The sequence below is a fragment of the Stegodyphus dumicola genome, chromosome 7 (assembly GCF_044657685.1).
Source record: "Stegodyphus dumicola isolate Sdum_Otavi_A_Nest chromosome 7, ASM4465768v1".
In the NCBI taxonomy this organism is placed as follows: Eukaryota; Metazoa; Arthropoda; class Arachnida; order Araneae; family Eresidae; genus Stegodyphus; species Stegodyphus dumicola.
The window spans coordinates 61,821,941-61,843,228 of NC_140774.1; the positions used below are offsets into that span (position 1 = coordinate 61,821,941).

At 29.4% G+C, this 21,288-nt stretch overlaps 1 protein-coding gene and 2 long non-coding RNA genes across 5 annotated transcripts in view; 2 read left to right on the forward strand and 1 right to left on the reverse strand.

The window, feature by feature from the left end:
- The window catches only part of LOC118184248 (la-related protein 7-like), a 132,276-nt gene extending 127,593 nt beyond the window's left edge, over positions 1–4,683 (reverse strand). For 2 of the 3 annotated variants that reach the window (XM_085820329.1, XM_085820328.1), the window contains exons 1-2: positions 4,509–4,668; positions 3,458–3,536 (exon numbers count right to left, since the gene is read on the reverse strand). In XM_085820329.1, the coding sequence (XP_085676455.1) occupies positions 3,458–3,536; positions 4,509–4,595 (166 nt within the window). In that variant the 5' untranslated portion in view covers positions 4,596–4,668. Of the gene's footprint in view, positions 1–3,457; positions 3,537–4,508 lie in introns of all 3 variants that reach the window. The other variant, XM_085820330.1, reaches the window with a different exon arrangement.
- A 592-nt stretch (positions 4,684–5,275) lies between these two features.
- On the forward strand, positions 5,276–17,864 carry LOC146996209 (uncharacterized). The gene is made up of 5 exons (XR_015041870.1): positions 5,276–5,396; positions 16,856–16,880; positions 17,007–17,044; positions 17,183–17,219; positions 17,733–17,864. It is a non-coding gene; the product is annotated as an uncharacterized LOC146996209 (long non-coding RNA).
- LOC146996210 (uncharacterized) lies at positions 5,901–10,996 on the forward strand. Its single transcript, XR_015042060.1, has 3 exons — positions 5,901–6,312; positions 8,036–8,073; positions 10,479–10,996. It is a non-coding gene; the product is annotated as an uncharacterized LOC146996210 (long non-coding RNA).
- Positions 17,865–21,288: the final 3,424 nt, after the last annotated feature.

Sequence of the window (21,288 nt, forward strand, 5' to 3'; positions counted from 1 at the left end):
ACTAAATGTAGTATTTCATCTCGATGTACTCCGTCTTTGATATCATTTAAATCAAATTCCTCGTTATTATAATTTGCTTCCGATAGTGAAGAAAGTGACACAGAGATTATTGAAAACGAAAAAAATTTCAATTGACAAATTAGTCGGTATTCTCAACACAGCAATTATAGGACTTGTAACTGAAGAAGAAATTACTGTTTACAGAATTAAGGAGAAAGTATTATCACATAAAACAAAGCAACTTAAACAACTTGCATTGAAAGAAATGTTTAATAAAGTAAACAAATAAATATTAAGCTTTTTTTTTTTTTTTTTTTTTTTTTTTGTAAATTTGGATACCCTTTAGATCATAATTGTTTTTTATTTCATAAATTACAGTTTCATATTTTTAATTTTATAATTTCTGCATGCCATCTTACCAGATTTAAACTGATGATCTATAATCCGGAATCGCTGAAGTCCCGACGAGTCCAGATTAACGACTTTTGGCTGTACTAAATTACAGAATGCAGTCTACTATCAAAAACTCCACTATTGATATACTACCCAATACAGTCTAGAAAATAGCTAAGTCCTTAAAAAATACTTCATCCAATCAAATAAAGCTAATGCTGCTTTTATGGCACTCTACTCAATACTGGGAAGTAAATCCAAGCTAAACCTTTGAACTAAAAACATGCTCTATATCACCTTAATCCGGCCAGTAATCCTTTATGCAGTTTCTGCCTGGGCTACAGCCAACAAAACTGACAGACAAAAAAATTAAATGTTTTTCAAAATAAAATCCTAAGATGTACTGTGAAGGCTTCATGGTTTGTCCGCAACTCTCAAATTCATAAAGAATGGCAGTCATTTATGATCTTGCCTTCGGGTGTGGTATATTTGAAAACATACACTTAAAAAATAATATATATAAATAAAATAAATAATGTATATAAATAAATAAATAATATATAATATATATATAAATAAATAAATAATATAAATAAAATATGATTTTATCTATTATCATTAATTGCCTCTGGTAAAATATTTAATTTACTGGCTAGAACTGTAAATGTTGATACCAACAGTAAAGATATACAAGATCCAAAGCCCAATAGCACCCAAACCCTCATGCATGAAATAAGATCCACATGCCCTCCAATATGTTGTCCTTCAAAGTATCTGATACGAAGGATCTATGCTGCCAAAAAATAAAACTGAGACTTGTTTGGAAGGGAAAAGTTTACTCCCATTTAGAGTTCTAGCAATTTTATTCTAAGCATAGTTCCAGTAATATAAAGAGTAAGAATTATAATACCAGTAAACTGGTGTTATAATCTTTATTTATCAGTATTATACAGTCAAAAATCTTTAATCTGGATATCCATAATCTGGAATGATATATAATCCGGACCTCAAAGCTACAAACTTTTTGCACATGCGTAAATGCAATATGCATTTACGCATGTGCATTATACGTTTACACATGCGCATTTAATGTATAACGGACGGTATAAGCTAAGCTAGAATTATCTATTTCAGTTAATGTTGCAGATTGCGTTGTTACGTATTCTAACTGGATCCGGCTTATTATTTTTTGCAGACTGTTAGAGCAATTTTATAAAAGTAAGCTTGAACTTTCGATTACGTCGAAAAGAATTTCCGATTCTGGAGCTGCCAAAGGATCTATAAAGCGAAAGCATGTTTTGATGTCCATCAAATAAAAAGTGGAATTGCTGCAAAAAATGGATAAAGGCATATCCTTTGTTTCTCTAACCATTCCGAAATCTGTTTATCAATTGCACGCTACTCTGCGGTGGGACGTCGTGGCGAACAATGAACTGGAAGTTGATCTGTCAGCACTATCCTTATCTTCAGGGCAGATGTTTTTATTTTATTCGGCTTGTAATTCCTTACTAAATGTAGTATTTTCATCTCGATGTACTACGTCTTTGATATGATTTAAATCAAATTTCTCATCATTATAAATATCACGAATACACATCAAATAGTTTTCTGGTTGCAATTTTCTAATTTCGACTATGCGTAATGTATGCTTTACACATGCACGCATTGAAAGAAATGTTTAGTAAAGTAAACAAATAAATATTAAGTTTTTTTTTGTAAATTTTGATACCCTTTAGATCATAATTGCTCTTTATTTCATAAATTACAGTTTCATATTTTTAATTTTATAAATTTTGCATGCCATCTTACCAGATTTAAACTAATGATCTATAATCCGGAATCGCCGTTCTCTAATTTAAATTCAATTCTTCAAGAATTCTTATGGCCCAACAATCTTTCAAATGTATATTTAAATTGATTATCTGCACAACTATATTGTTTTCTACTTTTAATATACTATTTAAAAAATTATGCTAAATATTCAGAATTCTAATATAACATAGATATGAAGTTTTATGAAGTTGCCCAAGCATGTGTACATATTTGATACAGAATAAGCTGAGCAAGCATGTCTGGTAGGTTAACAGTATATATCAGATGTACTTTCAAATTATAGTTCAATTACAGCGGATTTTTTAACTTATAACCTATTCAGCTCCAATACAGTAAATACTTATTATTTGAATTTCAATAATTCTATAATTAATTTTCTACTTTTAATATACTATTTAAAAAATTATGCTAAATATTCAGAATTCTAATATAACATAGATATGAAGTTTTATGAAGTTGCCCAAGCATGTGTACATATTTGATACAGAATAAGCTGAGCAAGCATGTCTGGTAGGTTAACAGTATATATCAGATGTACTTTCAAATTATAGTTCAATTACAGCGGATTTTTTAACTTATAACCTATTCAGCTCCAATACAGTAAATACTTATTATTCGAATTTCAATAATTTAATTAGAGATACACATTTCATGTTTTAATTTAAATCAATTTAAGCTAAAAGTATTACATGATTTAAGATCACATTATTGAATTTCATACATGTTATACATTATAAATTCAAGAAGTTTAAAATCTACACAAAAGATTAACATGAAATAATTTTATTGGCATGTTTAATATTTTTAGGAATTATAAATTTTTTCTGAGCAGGTCAAAGCATCCCCGGTATATAAAAAGGGAATGAGAGAAAGAAACATAAAACATTATTATTAAAGAATGTTTAATAAAGTGTTGAAATGAAGTGAAATAGAAGAATTTGCTAAAGAAAGTTAAGTAAAAGGAATGGCTGAATGTTTTCAATCACCTTTTCTTATTTAAGTTTTTGTTAATGTATATAAGTAATTACATACTTAAGTCTGTACCACTGCAGAAAAAAAGAAAGATCACAGTTATTATATAAAAATCTATAAATAGTTCTTTTGTTAAAGAAAATTTAGTAAATTATTGACTAAATTTAAAGTATCTGATACTAAATATTGTTTTAGTTAATAATAGTGTTTTCTTTCCTCCTCTAAAAAAATGAGTTGATAATATAAAATAAATACTCACAGCCATCACTGTTTTGTGAAATAAGATCCTGAAGAAATTTATCCTTGGCTAAATTTGAATCACTAAAGTAGAACTCCATCTGAAAGAAATAAATACATATGCATATATAAAAATTTTAATGCAGATCAATATGACCATTTGTCTTACTGAAATTTACTAAGATTAGATTCATCATGGATTAGGCAAAGTAAGATGAATTCTTGCGTGGCTACATTTTGTAGTACACCAAAAGAAATTATATTTTAATTATCTTTTATTTTTCAAGTCATAAACAATCTATTTTCTAATGTTGCATTCATTGGCAATATTTGTGATATTTTCACAATGGTCTACGAATTCATGTTTAGTTATTTTACATCGTTCATCTAAAATAAATGTTGCATGATTAAATTTTGCTATGTAAATAATATATGACCACAAATAAAAACTAAAGCAATTTTAAATTTTGTTAGAAAGTGCCGTAAGATGTGCAGGACAAATTATTGTTGCACTAAACTTAATCATGTACGATAAGGAAAGTGGCCATATACATGAAAGAAATAAAATGTTGCTCGTATTATTATACACTGTAAATTACAATGACCTTTATGTAATGCCCATAAAATTCCTTAGAAAAAAAAAGAATTCTCATTCTGAAATTATATTATAGCACCTACTATATCATGAACCCCAAAACTGCACATAAAAAAATTCAAATGTTTTCAAAAGTCATAAAAAGACAAAATTGCTAAAGAAACTTCGTAAACTTTTAATATCAAGTATATGATAAAAAAAAAAAATAAGATAACAGATGCAGTAGAAGCACTAATAAATGTTTTGAACTTTTTTTTTTTTTTTTAAGTACATTTAAACTAGAACATTTAAATTAGCAAGAATTATATGATATATCAGATGAAAATAACAAAAACACCTCGTTAGCCACAATATTATATAAATATACAGCAGGGGAGCCAATTAAGTATTGGCAACTGTAAGATGATTTTATTTCATGGTATCATCAATAAGTTTCTTAACCACCTTCTGTCCAACATCTATATATCATTCGTTTTACCTGGGATTTGATTTTCAGAAAAAGTTTCCTTCGTTGACGCTTATTGACTTTTTTAACACTGTCAACATCCATTCCCGGAACATTCATACTGCAAAACTAAAAATTACGTAAATCAAAATTTGCGGAAAATAAATACTCAGGACTAAATGCAGAATGTTGCCATATTATGAAGCACGAATTTGCAAATATAATATAGAAGGTTAAACAATTGCTCACTGGGAAACGCATCCGAAACAGACGGCTAAGGGGCGAATTCAAGTGCGACGCTTTGCTAATCGCAGTTCCTTCATCGCAGTAAGGCGTTCCTAAAAGAGGCTAGGAAAGCGAATTCAGCTGCGACGCTTTTGTCCTCTCGCAACCGATGACGTCAAAATAGCAGTATGAACAGAAGCTGTTATCCAATGAAATTGTGTATCCCTGTAAACAAACTCACGTTGTTCGATAAGCGAAGGGAACTTGAATATTAGCGTCTCGTTTTCGATTAAAATCATGCAAAGATCAAGTAATTTTTCTGTGCGAGAATTGGAAGTTCTTGTAAATTCTCTTGAAAGTTACAAAGAAATTGTTAGTGGAGAATTAGGAAAATCATATGCTAATTTAAATGAACAAAAAGAAGCGTGGAGTGAAATTGGGGAGATTCTGAACTCTGTTGGGTTAGGAGTAAAAAGGACTGGATAGCAAGTAAAAAACAAATGGATCGATTTAAAAAGGGGCACAAAAAAGAAGGCAGCCAAAATAAAAAATAATCATTTCCATACAGGAGGAGGGCCAAGTACAAATATGAAACTTTCATATGTTGAAGAAAAAGTCCTTGCCCTGATAGGGAAGACTTGTGTTGAAGGCATCACCTCATTAGAATTTGATACTAGTGCACAATATATAATAAATGTAAGGATGTTTTGAATTTTGTAATGTGTTAATTTAAGATATATAAATTACATTTTTTATGTGTTATGATGTTCAAGATATTACTGATATTCAGTGTGTTTTAAATCTTATTAATGTCATTAAAATGTGAAGAGCAAGTATGATATTCATAAATAACTGAATTTTCTGGTAAACATTTGATAAAATAGGTATAAGTTACTGAATACTTTTTTCTAGTTTTGAGTGCTTGGATTTAAATTTAACAAATTTGTTATTATTTATTTGAATTAAGTATATAGTTATAAAACCACAGGTTTTAGTCCCGTTTATAATTCAAGTAATATACCCAACATGGCAGAAACTGTAATTTCTTGTATAGTTCAAACAGGCAAAAACTGTAGAAAATGCTCAAAATATTTCCGTCTTTCACGTGCAGAAGAATTATATATATATATGTGTGTGTGTGTGTAATTTATAAGAATATTTGTGATCCTGCATGAAAGCTTTCCTTTCCTTAGGGGCGAATTCAAGTGCAACGCTCTGATAAATTGCAAATGTTAGCTCGCAAGAGGCGTTCCTGCTATCGTCTGCTAAAGTCGAATTCAAGTGCAACGCTTTACCGCTCTGGTAACTGATGACGTCAAAATTGCAATGGGGAGCTGGTTTGCTCTCGTGCCAGGAGAGCTTGTCCGATAAACTACATCAATATCCAATGAGACTGCGTGTCGATGTAAACAAAAAACATCAGTTCCCATAATTTCTCTGAGCTTATGGTCAAGTGTTTACTGCGTTGTAGTGTGGTGTAACGAATTGTTACAGTCCTGAAAACGAAAGAAATATACAGACATGTATATTTCTTTTAATGTGTACAACATGTATTTAATGTGTACAACTCTATCCTATAGAAAATTCCCTCCAGAGTAATCTAGAGCAACAGGTGTGTGTAAAATATATTTTACTTTCAGACAAAAATCCTTGCTTTTTCAAATATAAACCACATTTTTTTCCCATTTTCAAATTACAGCATTTGGTTTTAATTCTTCTAATAGTAAGTTTAATTTAAAATTCAAATTTGTGTTATTTGAATATTTTTATTGTTTAATACAGATGCATGATTACTCAGTGACAGTAGGCATGTTTACCATATGAAAATTAACTAGTTCTTGAATTATATAGTAATTAATAAGCCCATCTATCTACAAGCAGATAAGCCTGCTGAACACCACTATCCCAGTCTCTCTTTAAATCCAGGTGAAAAAGCTGGCTGCATGAGTGTTTTCTTCATTTTTTCAATGTATAACATGAATACTAAGTTTTCCTTAGTCTTCCACGCAGGCATTCCTTCCCTTAGACATTCATTATGTGATGAAACAGTTAAGAGCAATTTTTAGATTTATATTGTACATCGTTGGGAAAATATAAAAATGAAATTAAAGGTATTTCAATTTTTAGATTTATATTGTACATCGTTGGGAAAATATAAAAATGAAATTAAAGGTATTTCAATGTAATACAATAAATAAAAAATTATATGAAACCCTGATAATTCTAATGTGATATTAATGTAATATATACATTCAGAGTAAAGGTTAATTTATAAATTATGCTTTGTGTTCTGCTCATTATATTGTGCATTTACAGTACACTTTCTGCTTCTTAAGTGAAAGTTTGGACCCATTCTCATTTGATATCAGTTATGTTCAGATTTATTTATTTCATAAAATTTCAAAAAACAATTTTTGGCTATTAAAAGCTACAAGTGCAGAAACAAAAGCTTAATTTCTTTACTGTAACAGTGTCATGCTTCTCTGCTGATAATGAAAGTCGTCTTTTAATAAGATTTCTTTCATTCCATATATTAATTATATCTTTTACCATACTGGTTGCCATCTTTCATTGTGCATTCTTCAATATTTTTTGGTACTTATGTATTAACACAAACACCTGGATCAGTTTGGTAGTCTTTATAAATGAAAAGAGAAAAATACTTATCAGGAGAAGTACGTTGTTTTTGCAGCTTGCTTTTAGCATAACCAAACTATCAATATTTATCTAAGTTGGCAAAATGTTATCAACATATCAAAGGAAAAAACATTTAACAAATTTTAAAACACTAATTTGAATTATTAAATAAAAATTATATGATAGTTTAAAAAAAAAATACATTTTCCACAAATTTTTTGTCTAATTTTTTAGCACTTGTGCCAAGTGATCTGTTTTCACTTAAAAAAAAAATCAGAGAATTACATAAACTTGATACTGCCTGCCTTGTCTATGTACCAAATTCATCTCATAGTTGTTTCCATTAGAAATTTTTGTACTAAAATGTTCTATTCCTGCAGAACTTTTAACACAGCTTTGTCTTTTGATGGTAAGCTCCACAAGCAGTATTTTAAATCTGAAATTAATCTAAAACAACTATTCGTATCTAAAATCCATTGGAACTTGAAATACAACATAAGAAACACATGAAAATGGTGACATTGTTTGAATGAAAAATTGTTATGAGCATGTTACCTGAAAAATTTTGATACATAATCATTGCCAGAGCTTGGCACATTTTTGAAAATTTGGTAACTTTTATTAAGGTGGTTTCAATAATATGCAAATATCTTTTATTCGTATGATTGCTTCATTGTATACTTTTTTCCTTTTCCTAGAGTGCAACACAATGCCACAAGTTTTCCATCCAAATGCGGTATGCATTTCAAGTTTCTATACATTTATATAAATTTTAAGAGAGTAAAATATTGACAAAACTGCATTAAGTTTTCAACTCTTGTTTTGTTTTTCATTAAAAATTTGCTACCATTATGTATAATTCATTTTTTTTTAACGTAAATGTTTTTTAAGTATTTGTAGGATAAAGGCAAATTACACTTATTCATTCTTTCTTTGATATAATACATGTAGCTCTTTGCCTGAAATCAATGTTTGTCAAATTATTATGCATAAATTAGAAGTATGCATGTTTCTCTTAGGTCAGTTATGTTTCAGGAACTATCTTCAATGAATTGTATAGAAAATTGTGGACGAGGTGTTAGGTGTACAGGAACGTGGTATATTTATAAACATGTATAGTATCTCATAGTATATAAACTCATAACTTTGATTATGCAGTATGCTTTGTATATTATTTCTGAAAGCATGTATATTTCAATCAAGATTGTTGAGTAAACTTTTCTTGCTTTATGCTATCTCTGAAAGCATGTATATTTCAGTCAAGATTGTTGAGTAAATTGTGCTTATTTTATGCTTTTTTACATTAGAAAATTCCACACCTTTATCACGAGGAAATCTGCAATGGCATTTAGGAATGACAAGTTTGTATCTATTACATAAAATCTAATGTTTTCTGGATTCTTCTTTTCCTTTTCCTCCCAACAGAAAAACTTTAATGGTATAAATCAGCGGTTTTCAACCTTTTGACTGTAGTGTACCATCTAAGCAAAAACTGAAAAACATTAATACTACCACTAATTTTACAATGATTATTTTTCAATTCCTCAATAGAAATATTAAAAACATATATATATATATATATATTGCCATTTGCACACTCTTTGTATTAAATATGTACACATAAAAAACTATTAGATTAAAAACTGATGATTACTTAATTATCAAAATTAAATTTAATTAAATTAATTATTCACTTGATTGTCAAAATTTCAGTTATAATACTTTAATATTTAATGTCTTTATGTCTGCTCTTATTTCATTTAATGGTAAATTAGGATCCACTTTTTATTTTGATGAGTATTTATATTTCAAATTTAACATGCAAAAAACCATTTTTCACACAAACAGGTTGTGCGAAAAGACAATACAAATTTGATAGCTTTATTTGAAATGCCTTTAAATTCTTTTTTTCGGTTCAGCCAAAAGTTAACAAATGTGTCATTTTCCAAATCTTCAAGTCAATTTCGATCAAAGGAAATTTCGGTACTTTTCCGTTTTACCGGCGCAAGCGATAAAGTCGCTAATAATGGTGCAACCGATGCCAAACGGAATATTCTCGCTGGTAACCTTTTACGCCTCATTTTCAAAACAAGTCGCAGCTTTTTCTTATCAGATTGATTGTTTCTTTCAATACTGACATATAATTACATAGAATTTTTATCAGATAGTTCAGTTTTATGTCCAAGGCCATTTTCGGTAATTAAGTCAATTAGGATGCAATCACAGCGCTTACCCGAAGCCGAAAATATAGAAAAGGTAAAGTCAAGAGTTAAATTCATCAATTCTAATGAGAATGCATTAGCGAAGTAAAGTACTGCAGTTTTACATAATTACATATTCGTACGAATTGAAATATTTCTTGCATTTAAACTTGTGTTCCAAATTAAGATTTAACTTGAAATTAATGTAGATAATTACTGAGAGCATTAGATTTTTGTAGAGAGTAGTTTACGTGAGAAGAGATCGCTTCGGGTCACGTGATATGTATGAACCATGAAAGCGTAGTAAATTCTTAAATTAATGTCTTTTTACAAATTTATTGTCTTTATTTATCGGTTTTTTATAAAATTTTAAGCGATATTAAAATGTTTATGCCTTTAAAAAAAGAATTCTTAAAACTAACATTTTTTTAAATATTTTTTATGTGTATACTGTATGTTGACGCCAATAAAGTCTGCTTGGCGAGATTTGCGCTGGCGAAACGGAAAAGTACCGAAATTTCTATTAACTATTCTTTTCTTTATGAGATTTTTGAATTTTGTAGTTAAAAATATTTTGTTTCTTTGCATACCACCGGCTGAGAACCGCTGGTATAAATTAATTATAATAGATGTAAATTAATATTTCTCATACAAAAGAGTTATTTCAATTCTTTATTACGAACATTATATACAGAGTATGTCTTTTATTAACAACAAGATTTTAAGAATTTAAAATAATAATCATTAAATCCTCTTGATCTATAAACAGTCTTAAAAATTATAAAGGGAAAAAAATTGAAAGTTAAAGAAATCAATATTATGAATTGTTCCTTTTAGAGAAGTTTCATTGTTTAATTAATTATAAAAAGTGTTTTACATTATGAAATATAAAAATTAAGAACATTTGAATTTGAATGAATATTTTAAAATTTTCCCTCAGATAGAAGCTCAACTATTCGAAGCAGGAGACCGAAGAGAAAAAAGGATGAGAGATGATATTACAGCTGCAGAAAAGGGAATAATTGAAACGCAGAAGAATATATTAATGTACTGTGTGAAATATGTGACTTGTATAAGCAATCAGTTGCAAATCAGTCTGCTGTCATAGAAAATCAAAATCTAATTATTAATTTATTAAAAAAATAAATCATGCATTTCAAATATTACCGTGTTTTCATTCTTGTATGTATTTCTGAAGTGTGGGATTCATATTTTAATTGTAAAATTTACTACTTTCTTAATTTTATAAAATTTTGTGATTATAAAAATTATTTAAAAGAAATTCACAGATCCATTATATGACATAAACATTATAATAATTCTAATACCACTATTATAAGTCTCGTGAAAATATTTATGCATTTTACACAGCAATTATCTTTTTCCTGGAGGAAAATGGGAATAAGACCTGTAAGAATCTTTAGTCAATGTATTACAAATTTTAATTTTCAGATATAACACGAAATGAATTACATTGTTTTTCAATTATGTTAATAAGTTATATGAATGAGATGTGGTATTAAAAATTTCATTTCTTTTTATCATTGAAGAAATAACATTCGATATCCTACAGCTCCATAACAATGGCAGATAAAATTGACATTCTAATTTCGAAGTTCTAAAAATACAGAGATGACAACTGTTAAAGTATGGCTAATGTCTAGTTTACAATAACAATGTTGAGTCGCCTACTAAAAATTAAGTGAATCAAACTGTATTTATTTTCCCCCTTCTCTTTTTTTGGCTGAAAAACAATTTATTATACACTCATGATTTTACTTAAATGTATTTCTTTTAATGGCAAACCCACTGAGGTAAGTATGCAGTAAGTTATTATAGTGAATGCATAATGATGATATAAATCTAAATTCAGTAAATAATCTTTCCCTTACTTTAATGTTTTAAAATCTAGAATTAAAAGAAAAATGTATGTTTTTTAAATAATACAAGAGTATATGGAGGCATAAATCATAGGCTGTTTATTCTTTACATATTATGCTAATCAGGAATTGGAGCAAAACCCTGCTTAATCGAATACGCTCACAGGTATGGTGGAGGAAAATTGAACTGTCCAATATTTGTTTTGCCCACCCCCAAGAAGACATAAACAGTATAGAGTGAAATAATTGTTTTTAGGAAATACATTTAAATATCTTTGACAGAATATGTCAGTTTTAATTTATACTATAATAAATAAGCATGAAGTTCTTATGCTATTAAATGTGTATTGTCACATGGAAATTTTCTGTCTTGTCCCACGGAAGGGGACGAAAGGGAAACATTTGACTTTTTGGAAGAAACTGAATTTCGGTGCAGTAAATCTTATTGCTAAGTTTAAGATAAATTAAGTGCAATGCTAATTTATAGTGACTTACTATTGTAAATCATGACTGGCATGCCAACACTAAAATATATATATATCGAGCCTATTAAGTTATTTCTGGTAGTCAAGAGTTTTTAAACATAAATGATGGAAACAAGAAATTCAGAGGGAAGAACAATAATGATAAAGGTTGTCAGTATGCATTTGAAACCAGGACTAATAAAATTATTTAGGATTATTATTATCAATTAAAATCATTTAGGGTAGTGCATTTAGTTACAGGTTTAAATATAAACCATGGCTTGTGGGTCCCCAAGAATATATTATGAAAATAATTCTTTTCATAATATATTCTTTATTATCCATGAAGGGGGTTTCACCTTTGCCAGAGGTTCATTGTTGCCCACTTTGGGTTTTTATTATCGAGTTTCAAAATTTAAAGATAATTTATTGTGCAATGCAATTTCAACATGCACTGACTGAAAACTCTCTGAAGGTACCAACTCATCATCTTCAAACACATCAATCTCAGGATTTTCAACACAATACCTTAAGCATATATTATGTAAAATGGCCACCAGATATGACCATTTTACATATTTTGCTTTGTGAATACAATAGTGTTCCACCAGTATCGTGCAGTACCCTAAATCTTGATTTGATCTCTATAGCTGCACGAACTTTTCTGTGCTTCTCATTATAGAGATATTCCCGTGATAAAATGGGAATATAATCCACTATCTCCCAAAGATATGCACGATGCGACAAAATACTATCTAGATTTTGTTTCAGTCCACTCCATATAAATGCATCATGAGTATTGCCTGGCCATTGTCCTATAGCATAGAGAACCCTCAGACCAGCAATCCATACCTAGAAAAACATAAATCCTAAGTCAAAAGAAAGTTTCATCTGAAATTTTAATACACAGATTTTTAACATTAAATATAGTTGATATATTAATAAATCAGTCTTTTTAAGGAGTTTACTTTCCATTTTTAACAAAAATATGTCACTGTTTTTTCATTATTAAAAAATATGCAATAAAACGTTAAAACAAACACACACACAAAAAAAAAAAAAAAAATTACAGCTACCCTTTTTTCATTAAATTGTAGTAATTATAGTAAATAGGTGATTCTAAAATTTATTTAATATTTTGTATTATTTAATATCTATACTTCACTATAATTATACATAGCTTTTTGTTATTATTATTCGAATAATAATGAAACATTCTTGCAGTAATTTGAAATGACTATAATATTACACTTATTATCATACGGTCAAAAGTCGTTAATTCGGACACCCGTAATCCAGAATGATCTATAATCCGGACCTCAACGCAAAAAACTTTCTGCGCATGCGCCGCGTTGACACGCGTGCGCATAAGGCCTTTTACCACTGTGCATATGCGTGTGCGCATGCGCAGAATATGTTTTTGCGTGCACGTTTTATGTATAACCGACGGTATAAGCTAAAATTATCTAATTATCTATTTCAGTTAATGTTGATGAATGCGTTGTTCCTTAATCTTCGAATTGGATCCGAATTATTATTTTTTGCAGACTGTAAGAGCAATTTTATAAAAGTAAACTTGAACTTTCGATTATGTCAAATAGAATTTCCGATTCTGGAGCTCCCAAAGGATCGTACAAAACGAAAGTATGTTTCGATGTCCATCAAACAAAAAGTGAAATTGCTGCAAAAAATGGATAAAGACATGAAGAATGTGACAGAGAGGTTAGTGAAAACGAAAAAATTTCGATTGACAAGTTAGTCGGTATTCTCGACACAACAATTAACGGGACTTGAACAGCGGAACTTTGTAACTGAACAAGAAATTGTGTCTGTTTATAGAATTAAAGAGAAAGTATTATCACATAAAACGAAGCAACTTAAAACAACTTACATTGAAAGAAATGTTTAATAAAGTAAACAAATAAATATTAAGCTTTTTTTTTTTTTTTTTTGTAAATTTTGATACCCTTTAGATTATAATTGTTCTTTATTTCATAAATTAAGGTTTCATATTTTTAATTTTAGAATTCCTGCATGCCATCTTTTGAGATTTAAACTGATGATCTATAATCCGGAAAAATCGATAATCCAGAATCGCCGAAGTCCCGACGAGTCCGGATTAACGACTTTTGACTGTATATTTCTTACCTTTTCACCATTAATGGAAAATTTTTTTTTTCCGGTTAATGAAGACAAAACAAAAATTAATATCATCACACTCGCAACATCTGCGGTTTCATTTGTATGTAACCCAAAATAATTCTTGGTAAGCTAGGTAGAATCACACTTGTGATTGCACTCCAGTTCTTTTACAGCTGGTCGAAAGAATTAACATCTACTGTATGTGGAAATAGCGAACAAAACAGTAAGAAATTGGAACAATTACCCGTGGACAACTTGTATTCATAGCATTCTAAAATGAGCTTTTGGTAAAATTTGACCGCAAATAAAACAGTAGTAATGAACGAATGTTTTTTCACAAAATGGGTCCAATACTTTCACAGCAGGGTTATTTCATGTATTCTGCAGAGAGACTGATGTATGGTTTGTTGTAACTGCTGTATACAAATGTCTGCTCAGAATTCCACAACAGTAATTAGCACAACTTTCATGGTTGATGGTATAATATGGAGGTACCAAAAATTAGTATTATCACAGTAACTGCAAGATGGCTTATATTTCTAAAACTCAGTTAACACATCTCATGCAGAAAGAAAATATTATCCAGTTTCATACTTAAATCAAGGTCACTGAAATGTGGTAAAAGCAATCTGCTTAAGAAAACAGATGCCTCTGTAGAGGACTTTCTATGGAAAACTGGCTTTCATTCCCATTATACATAGGCAAAACCAATGTCATGTAATGTAATAATCTATTAGTAGAGTAAATACATTTAATTTCTTTGTATTTATTTATGTCATGCTGCTTTTCGTGTAATTTAGTATGATAACCTTATAAGTTTATTTAATTCTGATCATGGTCTACGGAAGTAAGGTAAGTCACCTGTTATCGAGAATATCAAGTTATTAATAGTTATGTGAAAGTCTGCAATAACTTTTCATATCATAAGAGATTTACGAATGTGTATATAACTTACATGTGTAGTTATTATGCAAGATCTATAGAAAGTATCCAAAATTACCATGACATTAATCACACTGTACGAACAGGCAAGACATTATACATTAGGAGAAAATTAACTAATATTTTGGGGGATGAAATACTATTTTACACAACATGGGAACTGTTTAAACAGCTGAGAAAAATTCATGCTTTTCCCCCCTACAGTTACAGAATATATATATATTGTTTCATAAGAATAAAAAGTAAAGTTAAATTTAAATAATTCTCATGCGCCATTGCTGCAAAGAATGAAATTTGAATTTAACAAATATTCTCTATTCATATAAAGTTAATTTAAATTATGAAATTTTAATTGCATACATATCAAAGATTAATTATTGCTGCAAACTAATTTACTATATCACTGAAATTCTAGCATATGTAAATTAAATGCACGTATCTAAAACCATGAAAAAATATATAATATTCCAAAAAACTAATCCCAAATATATACATATATGTATATATATCTCAAAGACAGGCATATGCATAATTTCTGTTAGAAAAACAATTTCTCCGAGATTACGTTTTAGAGTAATTAAAACAATAAATTAATGGTGATATTATTACTGCATTCCAAAATTCGAAGTAATTAACGATTTCGATCATTACTACGAAAAAAAAAGGGATGAAAAAGAAAGAATCCTGATACAATAACATTAAAAATTTGTGTGTTTACGTATAAAAATATATAATATTCTCAAATAGGTCATTTAAGCATAGTCTTTGATTCGGAAACATTTCCAGAAGTATTTCAGTTTTCATAATCTGAAGTAAAAACAAACCTGCTTTTGCAGAGAATATCCACTGGCAGTTGCCTTCAGAAAAGGTTTCAATTCATTGAAGCAAACCGATTTAATCTGAATCAACTGATGAATTCACGCTCCGACATTTCAAAAGCATTACGACTGTCTCTTAAATGCCAAGGAATTCGATCAGCATTTCTCCGATTTCTTAAACGTCTGAGCAAAATCACTTTAGCCATCTTGTTTACAGTCGCTGTTAAGAGTTTGCGGCAGGTCAGGAGTAGCCGCAAAATTCCTCTATGGTAGTGACGTATTTTCAGTAGGCGTGTCCGAAAAGCGTTGCACTTGAATTCGGTTTTGCAATGCAAGTGCGATTGCCATGACAAGCGTTGCACTTGAATTCGCCCCTTAAACAGATAGCATTCTTTATGTTTGTCATAATTCAAACCTATTCTGGTGGTTTGTGAATTTCATGATATCTTTTTAACAAGTGTAATAATGTTATTGCCTTAACAAAAATGTAAAGATAATGTGTTAAAATTATGATTTTTAGAAGAATAACATTAAAATGTTTTTAATTCCCTGTGTCATGTATTAAAATATCTTTTATTCTAGCAGTTTTTGAATACCTTGATACTGAAATTCAAATAATAATATGTTATAAAACATAATTTCTGATTTGTTTTTCAATGAAAGAAAAAAGTTACTTAAACTACAATAAAATTTCATTTCTAGTTTTCCATTTCTGATAAATGTTTATATATGTCTAACTATTTCAAAATATGCCAGTTTCAGATTCACTTGACACTTTTCCCTAAATATTTACTTTAATGAGTTTGGTAGGTATTACTGTTGGCTAAATCTCAGTATTTACACCATTTATTACATTATTTTATTTATTATTTACATTATTTATTATTATAATACAAATTGCGAACTTAAAGAAATGTGTAAGCTGGTTTGCATTAGCAGATTTCCAGTTTCATGCAGAAAACCTTAATTCTTTAAATTTCAAATAATTTTTAAGTTAAAGTTTTCTAAAGTTTCAATTACTGTATAGTTAAAATTTAATTAAGAAATATATACTAATTTATTTATTTTCAGGAACAAAGAAAACTGGAAGGAAATAGTAAGTTGTTACAAAATTAATTTTAAAATTTAAATCTCATTTTAAAAGTATATTTTTTAAATTTTTATTTTGAAATCATTTTCTGTAAAATTTCTTTGTCTTATGTAATATTTTATTTTTTGGAAGCTTCAGAAAATTCTGTGATACATACTCCAAGCCAACAGGTAGGTGCTAGTGCCATTATTTTCAAATAATCATGAATATGTTTTTAATTTTTTTTGTACAATAATTTCTTAACATAAATATTTATTATAAATATTTCTTAATAACTTTATATATGTATTTTTTTTTCATTTTTTTAGAATACAGCATTAGTTTTCACGCCACATTCCTTGAATGGTAAGTGTTTGAATACTTTAGCCAAAAAATTCAGACTTTTCCAAACCACAGCTTACTTGTATGCAAGTACATAATGTAACGCATTTAACCATTCTTGAAAATAAAAATACACTGTTAATGAATTGTGATAGAATTCTGAAAAAATGGAATTTTCAGATTTTTATTATATATATTGCTATCTAGATTTGATATGAATATATAAAAATATTAATTACATTTTTATGTAGTTCAAATAATTTCCACAGGGTACAGATACACGTATCTGTTTGCATGAGTTAGGTATCATTATATTTGTGCACTTCAAAAGTTTAAAAATTTCTAGGAAATGTAAATCATTACTGAAATATGCTTGTTAACTATGCTTACTTTTAATTTTGCAGTATGTTTCTATCAATGCATATTATGATAAATGATGTTGCCCTACATTAGTAATTTTAGAAATTTTCTCTGCTATTCTTGAAATAGTTGTGTGTCGATGAATGTTCTACTAATATTTTTTTTTTCCTTTCCTAGATGACAACTGCAGACCACAATATCATCAACAAAATTTAGTTAGTATTTCAAAATTTGAATCATTTTTATAAATCTTTTAAAACGCAAAAATTGATGAATTGCAATTATTATGATTTCATGTTTGCATTTGAATAAACATTTTATAGACAAAAAAACTATCATCTCTTTAATTTTTGTCTTGTTTTATATGGATCTCTTGTGGGTAAAATTGATACACATGTCACTCTGTCTCTTCTGCAATGTTTTTGAAAATTTTTATGGGAGATAAAATATCTATTTTGTTGATTTACTCACTTTGTTGTTTTCAAGCAGTCAAAGAGCAAAGCAGCATAGTATAACAGTTTTTATTCTGTCAACTTTCTGAAAGTTATTAGCTTCACTATCCATCTTATCACTTGAATTTTCTCTTGGAACAGATGTATCAAAGCTCCCAAAACATGTTAAACTGATACTAATCTGTTACTGCATTATACAATAGGTATGTATAATGCAGTAACAGATTCATCTTCAGTAAACAATTACAGAATATCTGATGGAAGCAATGCAAATTTTGCAGTTATAGAGAATGATGAAATGCCTACTGGTATTATATGCTATCTTTTAATTATGATTATGCAAAATAAAAAATTATCTCTGATTGTATAAATATGTCAGAGCAAATTGTTGAGTAAATCGTACTTATTTCATATGATTTCTTCTCATTTTTCCCTCTAAATTTACTTTAGGAAACTCTACACCACAATGGCATTCTGCAGCTGAAACACCACAATGGCATTTAGGGAAACGAAAAAGTTTGTATTCTACAGTCACTTTACATTTTTGTATTTATCACAAATTAAATATGATGTTAATTTATTAAAATTAAAAAAATGCTATAGGCAAGTAAAATTAGAGATCATATTGAGAGTTCATGAATTAAAAATTAGATGTGTTTTAATTTGCATCTTACAAAATATATATGCTAAATTTTAAAGGATTCGAAAATAACTACGGATTTAATATGAAAAAACACTTTAATAGCAAATATTTACAAAAATTTATAAGCAGTTATTCTTACAGAAACGATAGAGCTTGTTTTTTAAAACATAAAACTTAAACAGAGTTGAGTTGTAGCTGGTATTACTCAAACAACCTCCCACCTTGCAATTTGTAGGATACCTATAAATTGCAACAAAAGTTATAAATCAAGTCTATTGGGAATTTTAACACGTCGACCAGCTCTAGTAACAAAACCTGAGACTTGATGAATCATCATCTTCACTGGAATCTGAATCATTAGCTGCAGGGCGTAGAGACATATTCGAAGAGGCACTTTCATCCCTTCGAGCATCTTGGGCAACGAATGGTAACTTCTCCGAACTGTTGATTTCTAACGGATAAAGTCTTTGGAATGGTCTCAACTTCTCTCCATCAGCTGTTCTCCCTCTGGCAACTCTTGAGTGTCCATCTATCTGCTCCAGAAAAGACTTCAATGACGATTCCTAAAGGCTAGTTGATACGCTTGCCATCAGTTTCTATAAGAACGACCTCTCCAGCTCTTAAAGATTCTTCCCGACTCTTACCTTTATGAATCAACATTGCTAAATACTCATTCCGAAATCTCATTCTTAAATCCTGCCTTAATTTTTGCACAAAACGCAATCTTATATTTAAACCTTTACTGTCGGTTTCGTCTAAATCAGTTGTTTCACTGCTAGGAATACTTTGTAAGAAACAAGCGGGAGTTAATGGCTTCAGACCTTCAAAATTGTCTTCAATATATGTAAGTGGCCTAGAGTTCATTGTAACTTCGCAGTCACATAGAATAGTTTCCAACTCTTCATAGTCAAGACTTTTCCCGCCCAAAATTCTTCTTAGCATCTCTTTCAACATTCTAACCATGTGCTCCCACCATTCTCCCCACCAGGCGGCTGTTGAAGGGTTAAAATTCCATTTGATTTTCTTGATAGTGGAAAACGACATGATCTCCCAATCTAAATTTCTTAGAGCATTGCTTGAACCAATGAAGTTTGTACCGTTGTCAGTGTAGATTATATTTACTCTACCTCTTCCAGCAAAGAATCTTCTTAAAGCCATAATAAAAACTTCTGTAGACAGGAAATTGATTAATTCAAGATGGACAGTCCTATAAATGGCACAGTGTAAAAACTACAACTCATGTCTTTTCGCCAGAACGCAAATACAAAGGGTCTGCGAGATCAATCCCTGAAACTTCAAAAACTGCAGCAGCCTTTATTCTGTTCTTAGGAAGAGGTGCGAAAGGTTCTGTAGGTTTGGCTTTGAATCTTTTACATGAAATACAACTAGAGCTAACTTTTTTCGCTAGTCTATTGATTGAAATAATCCAGTAATCTTCTCTTAAATTGGCAATCAGAGTTCGAAGTCCCGCATGTTGTAGTTCCCAATGCTTTTGCCTTACCAGTCGATGAATAATCTCATGGCTTCCGGGCAACAATATGGGGCCCTTGAAATTTTCCTCTTCATCTCCCAAGAGAAGCTTTGTTCTGAGTCGAACAATATTATTTTCGTCTCTGAATGTGTGCATGTTATTCAAGATTTTCATTTTTATTCCGGCAAAACTTTCCTGCTGAATTAATTTTAGCAAACAGTGTTCCGCTGACTGAACTTCTTCATAAGTCAACTCATGCAGATTCTTTATTATTTAATTTCTTTAGATATAATACAGGGAGATAATATTTGGTAAGAACAATTTGCAAGGAGAAACGGACATTTATAGTAAAACAGCGCAAAATGCCGCTTCGAAACTAACAGCCTTTCTAGGCTACCGCGCCTTTGGACTAATAAATTAACAGTAAATAAAAAAAATCTTATGCCAAACTAAAATAAATTTTAAAAAATAATCACTATAAAATACAAGCAAAATTAATTATTACGGTTAAATACAATTTTAATATTAGAAATAAATGTATAAAAATTTTTAAAGAGTCAAAAGTGTTTATCACTATGTATTATGAAATGTAATTGAAATAAAATTCCTTTATAGAAATTGTGCTATAATACTCATCTATAATTTTAAAAAAGCAGCACAATTTACAATTTTAAATAAAACTTTCAAAAATTCGTTTTTAAATATTTTAGTATTTTTTACTTATTTACACCAATAAAAAGCATACAAATTGCAAGAGAAAATTGCTTGTTTGAAATTTTCTATTAGTTCAGATTTAAAATATTATTTTCTAAAAGAAGTAGTTGCAAATTTCCTGACAGCATAGGAAAAGCTAAAAAATTATCCAGTCCTGAAAGCATGCAATAGCTTTATAATTATTTGGAATGTTAATTATGCTTGATAAATAATGTAAATTTTTAAAAATCAATCTCAGTTTCAAAAATGATACGCTACAACCGGCTTTTTCTTGACAACAATACACGCTGCCATAGGCAACCGTCCCTACTCCTCCGGATGTGATCAAGGTGACAGCCGGCAACGCCTCAGACGAGGGAGAAAACCCGTTTGGGTTAGTCTATTTCTTATAAGGTCCATGGGACTAAGCTTGTGACGTCACAATGTATTCTCGCATTTACACTACGCGTACTT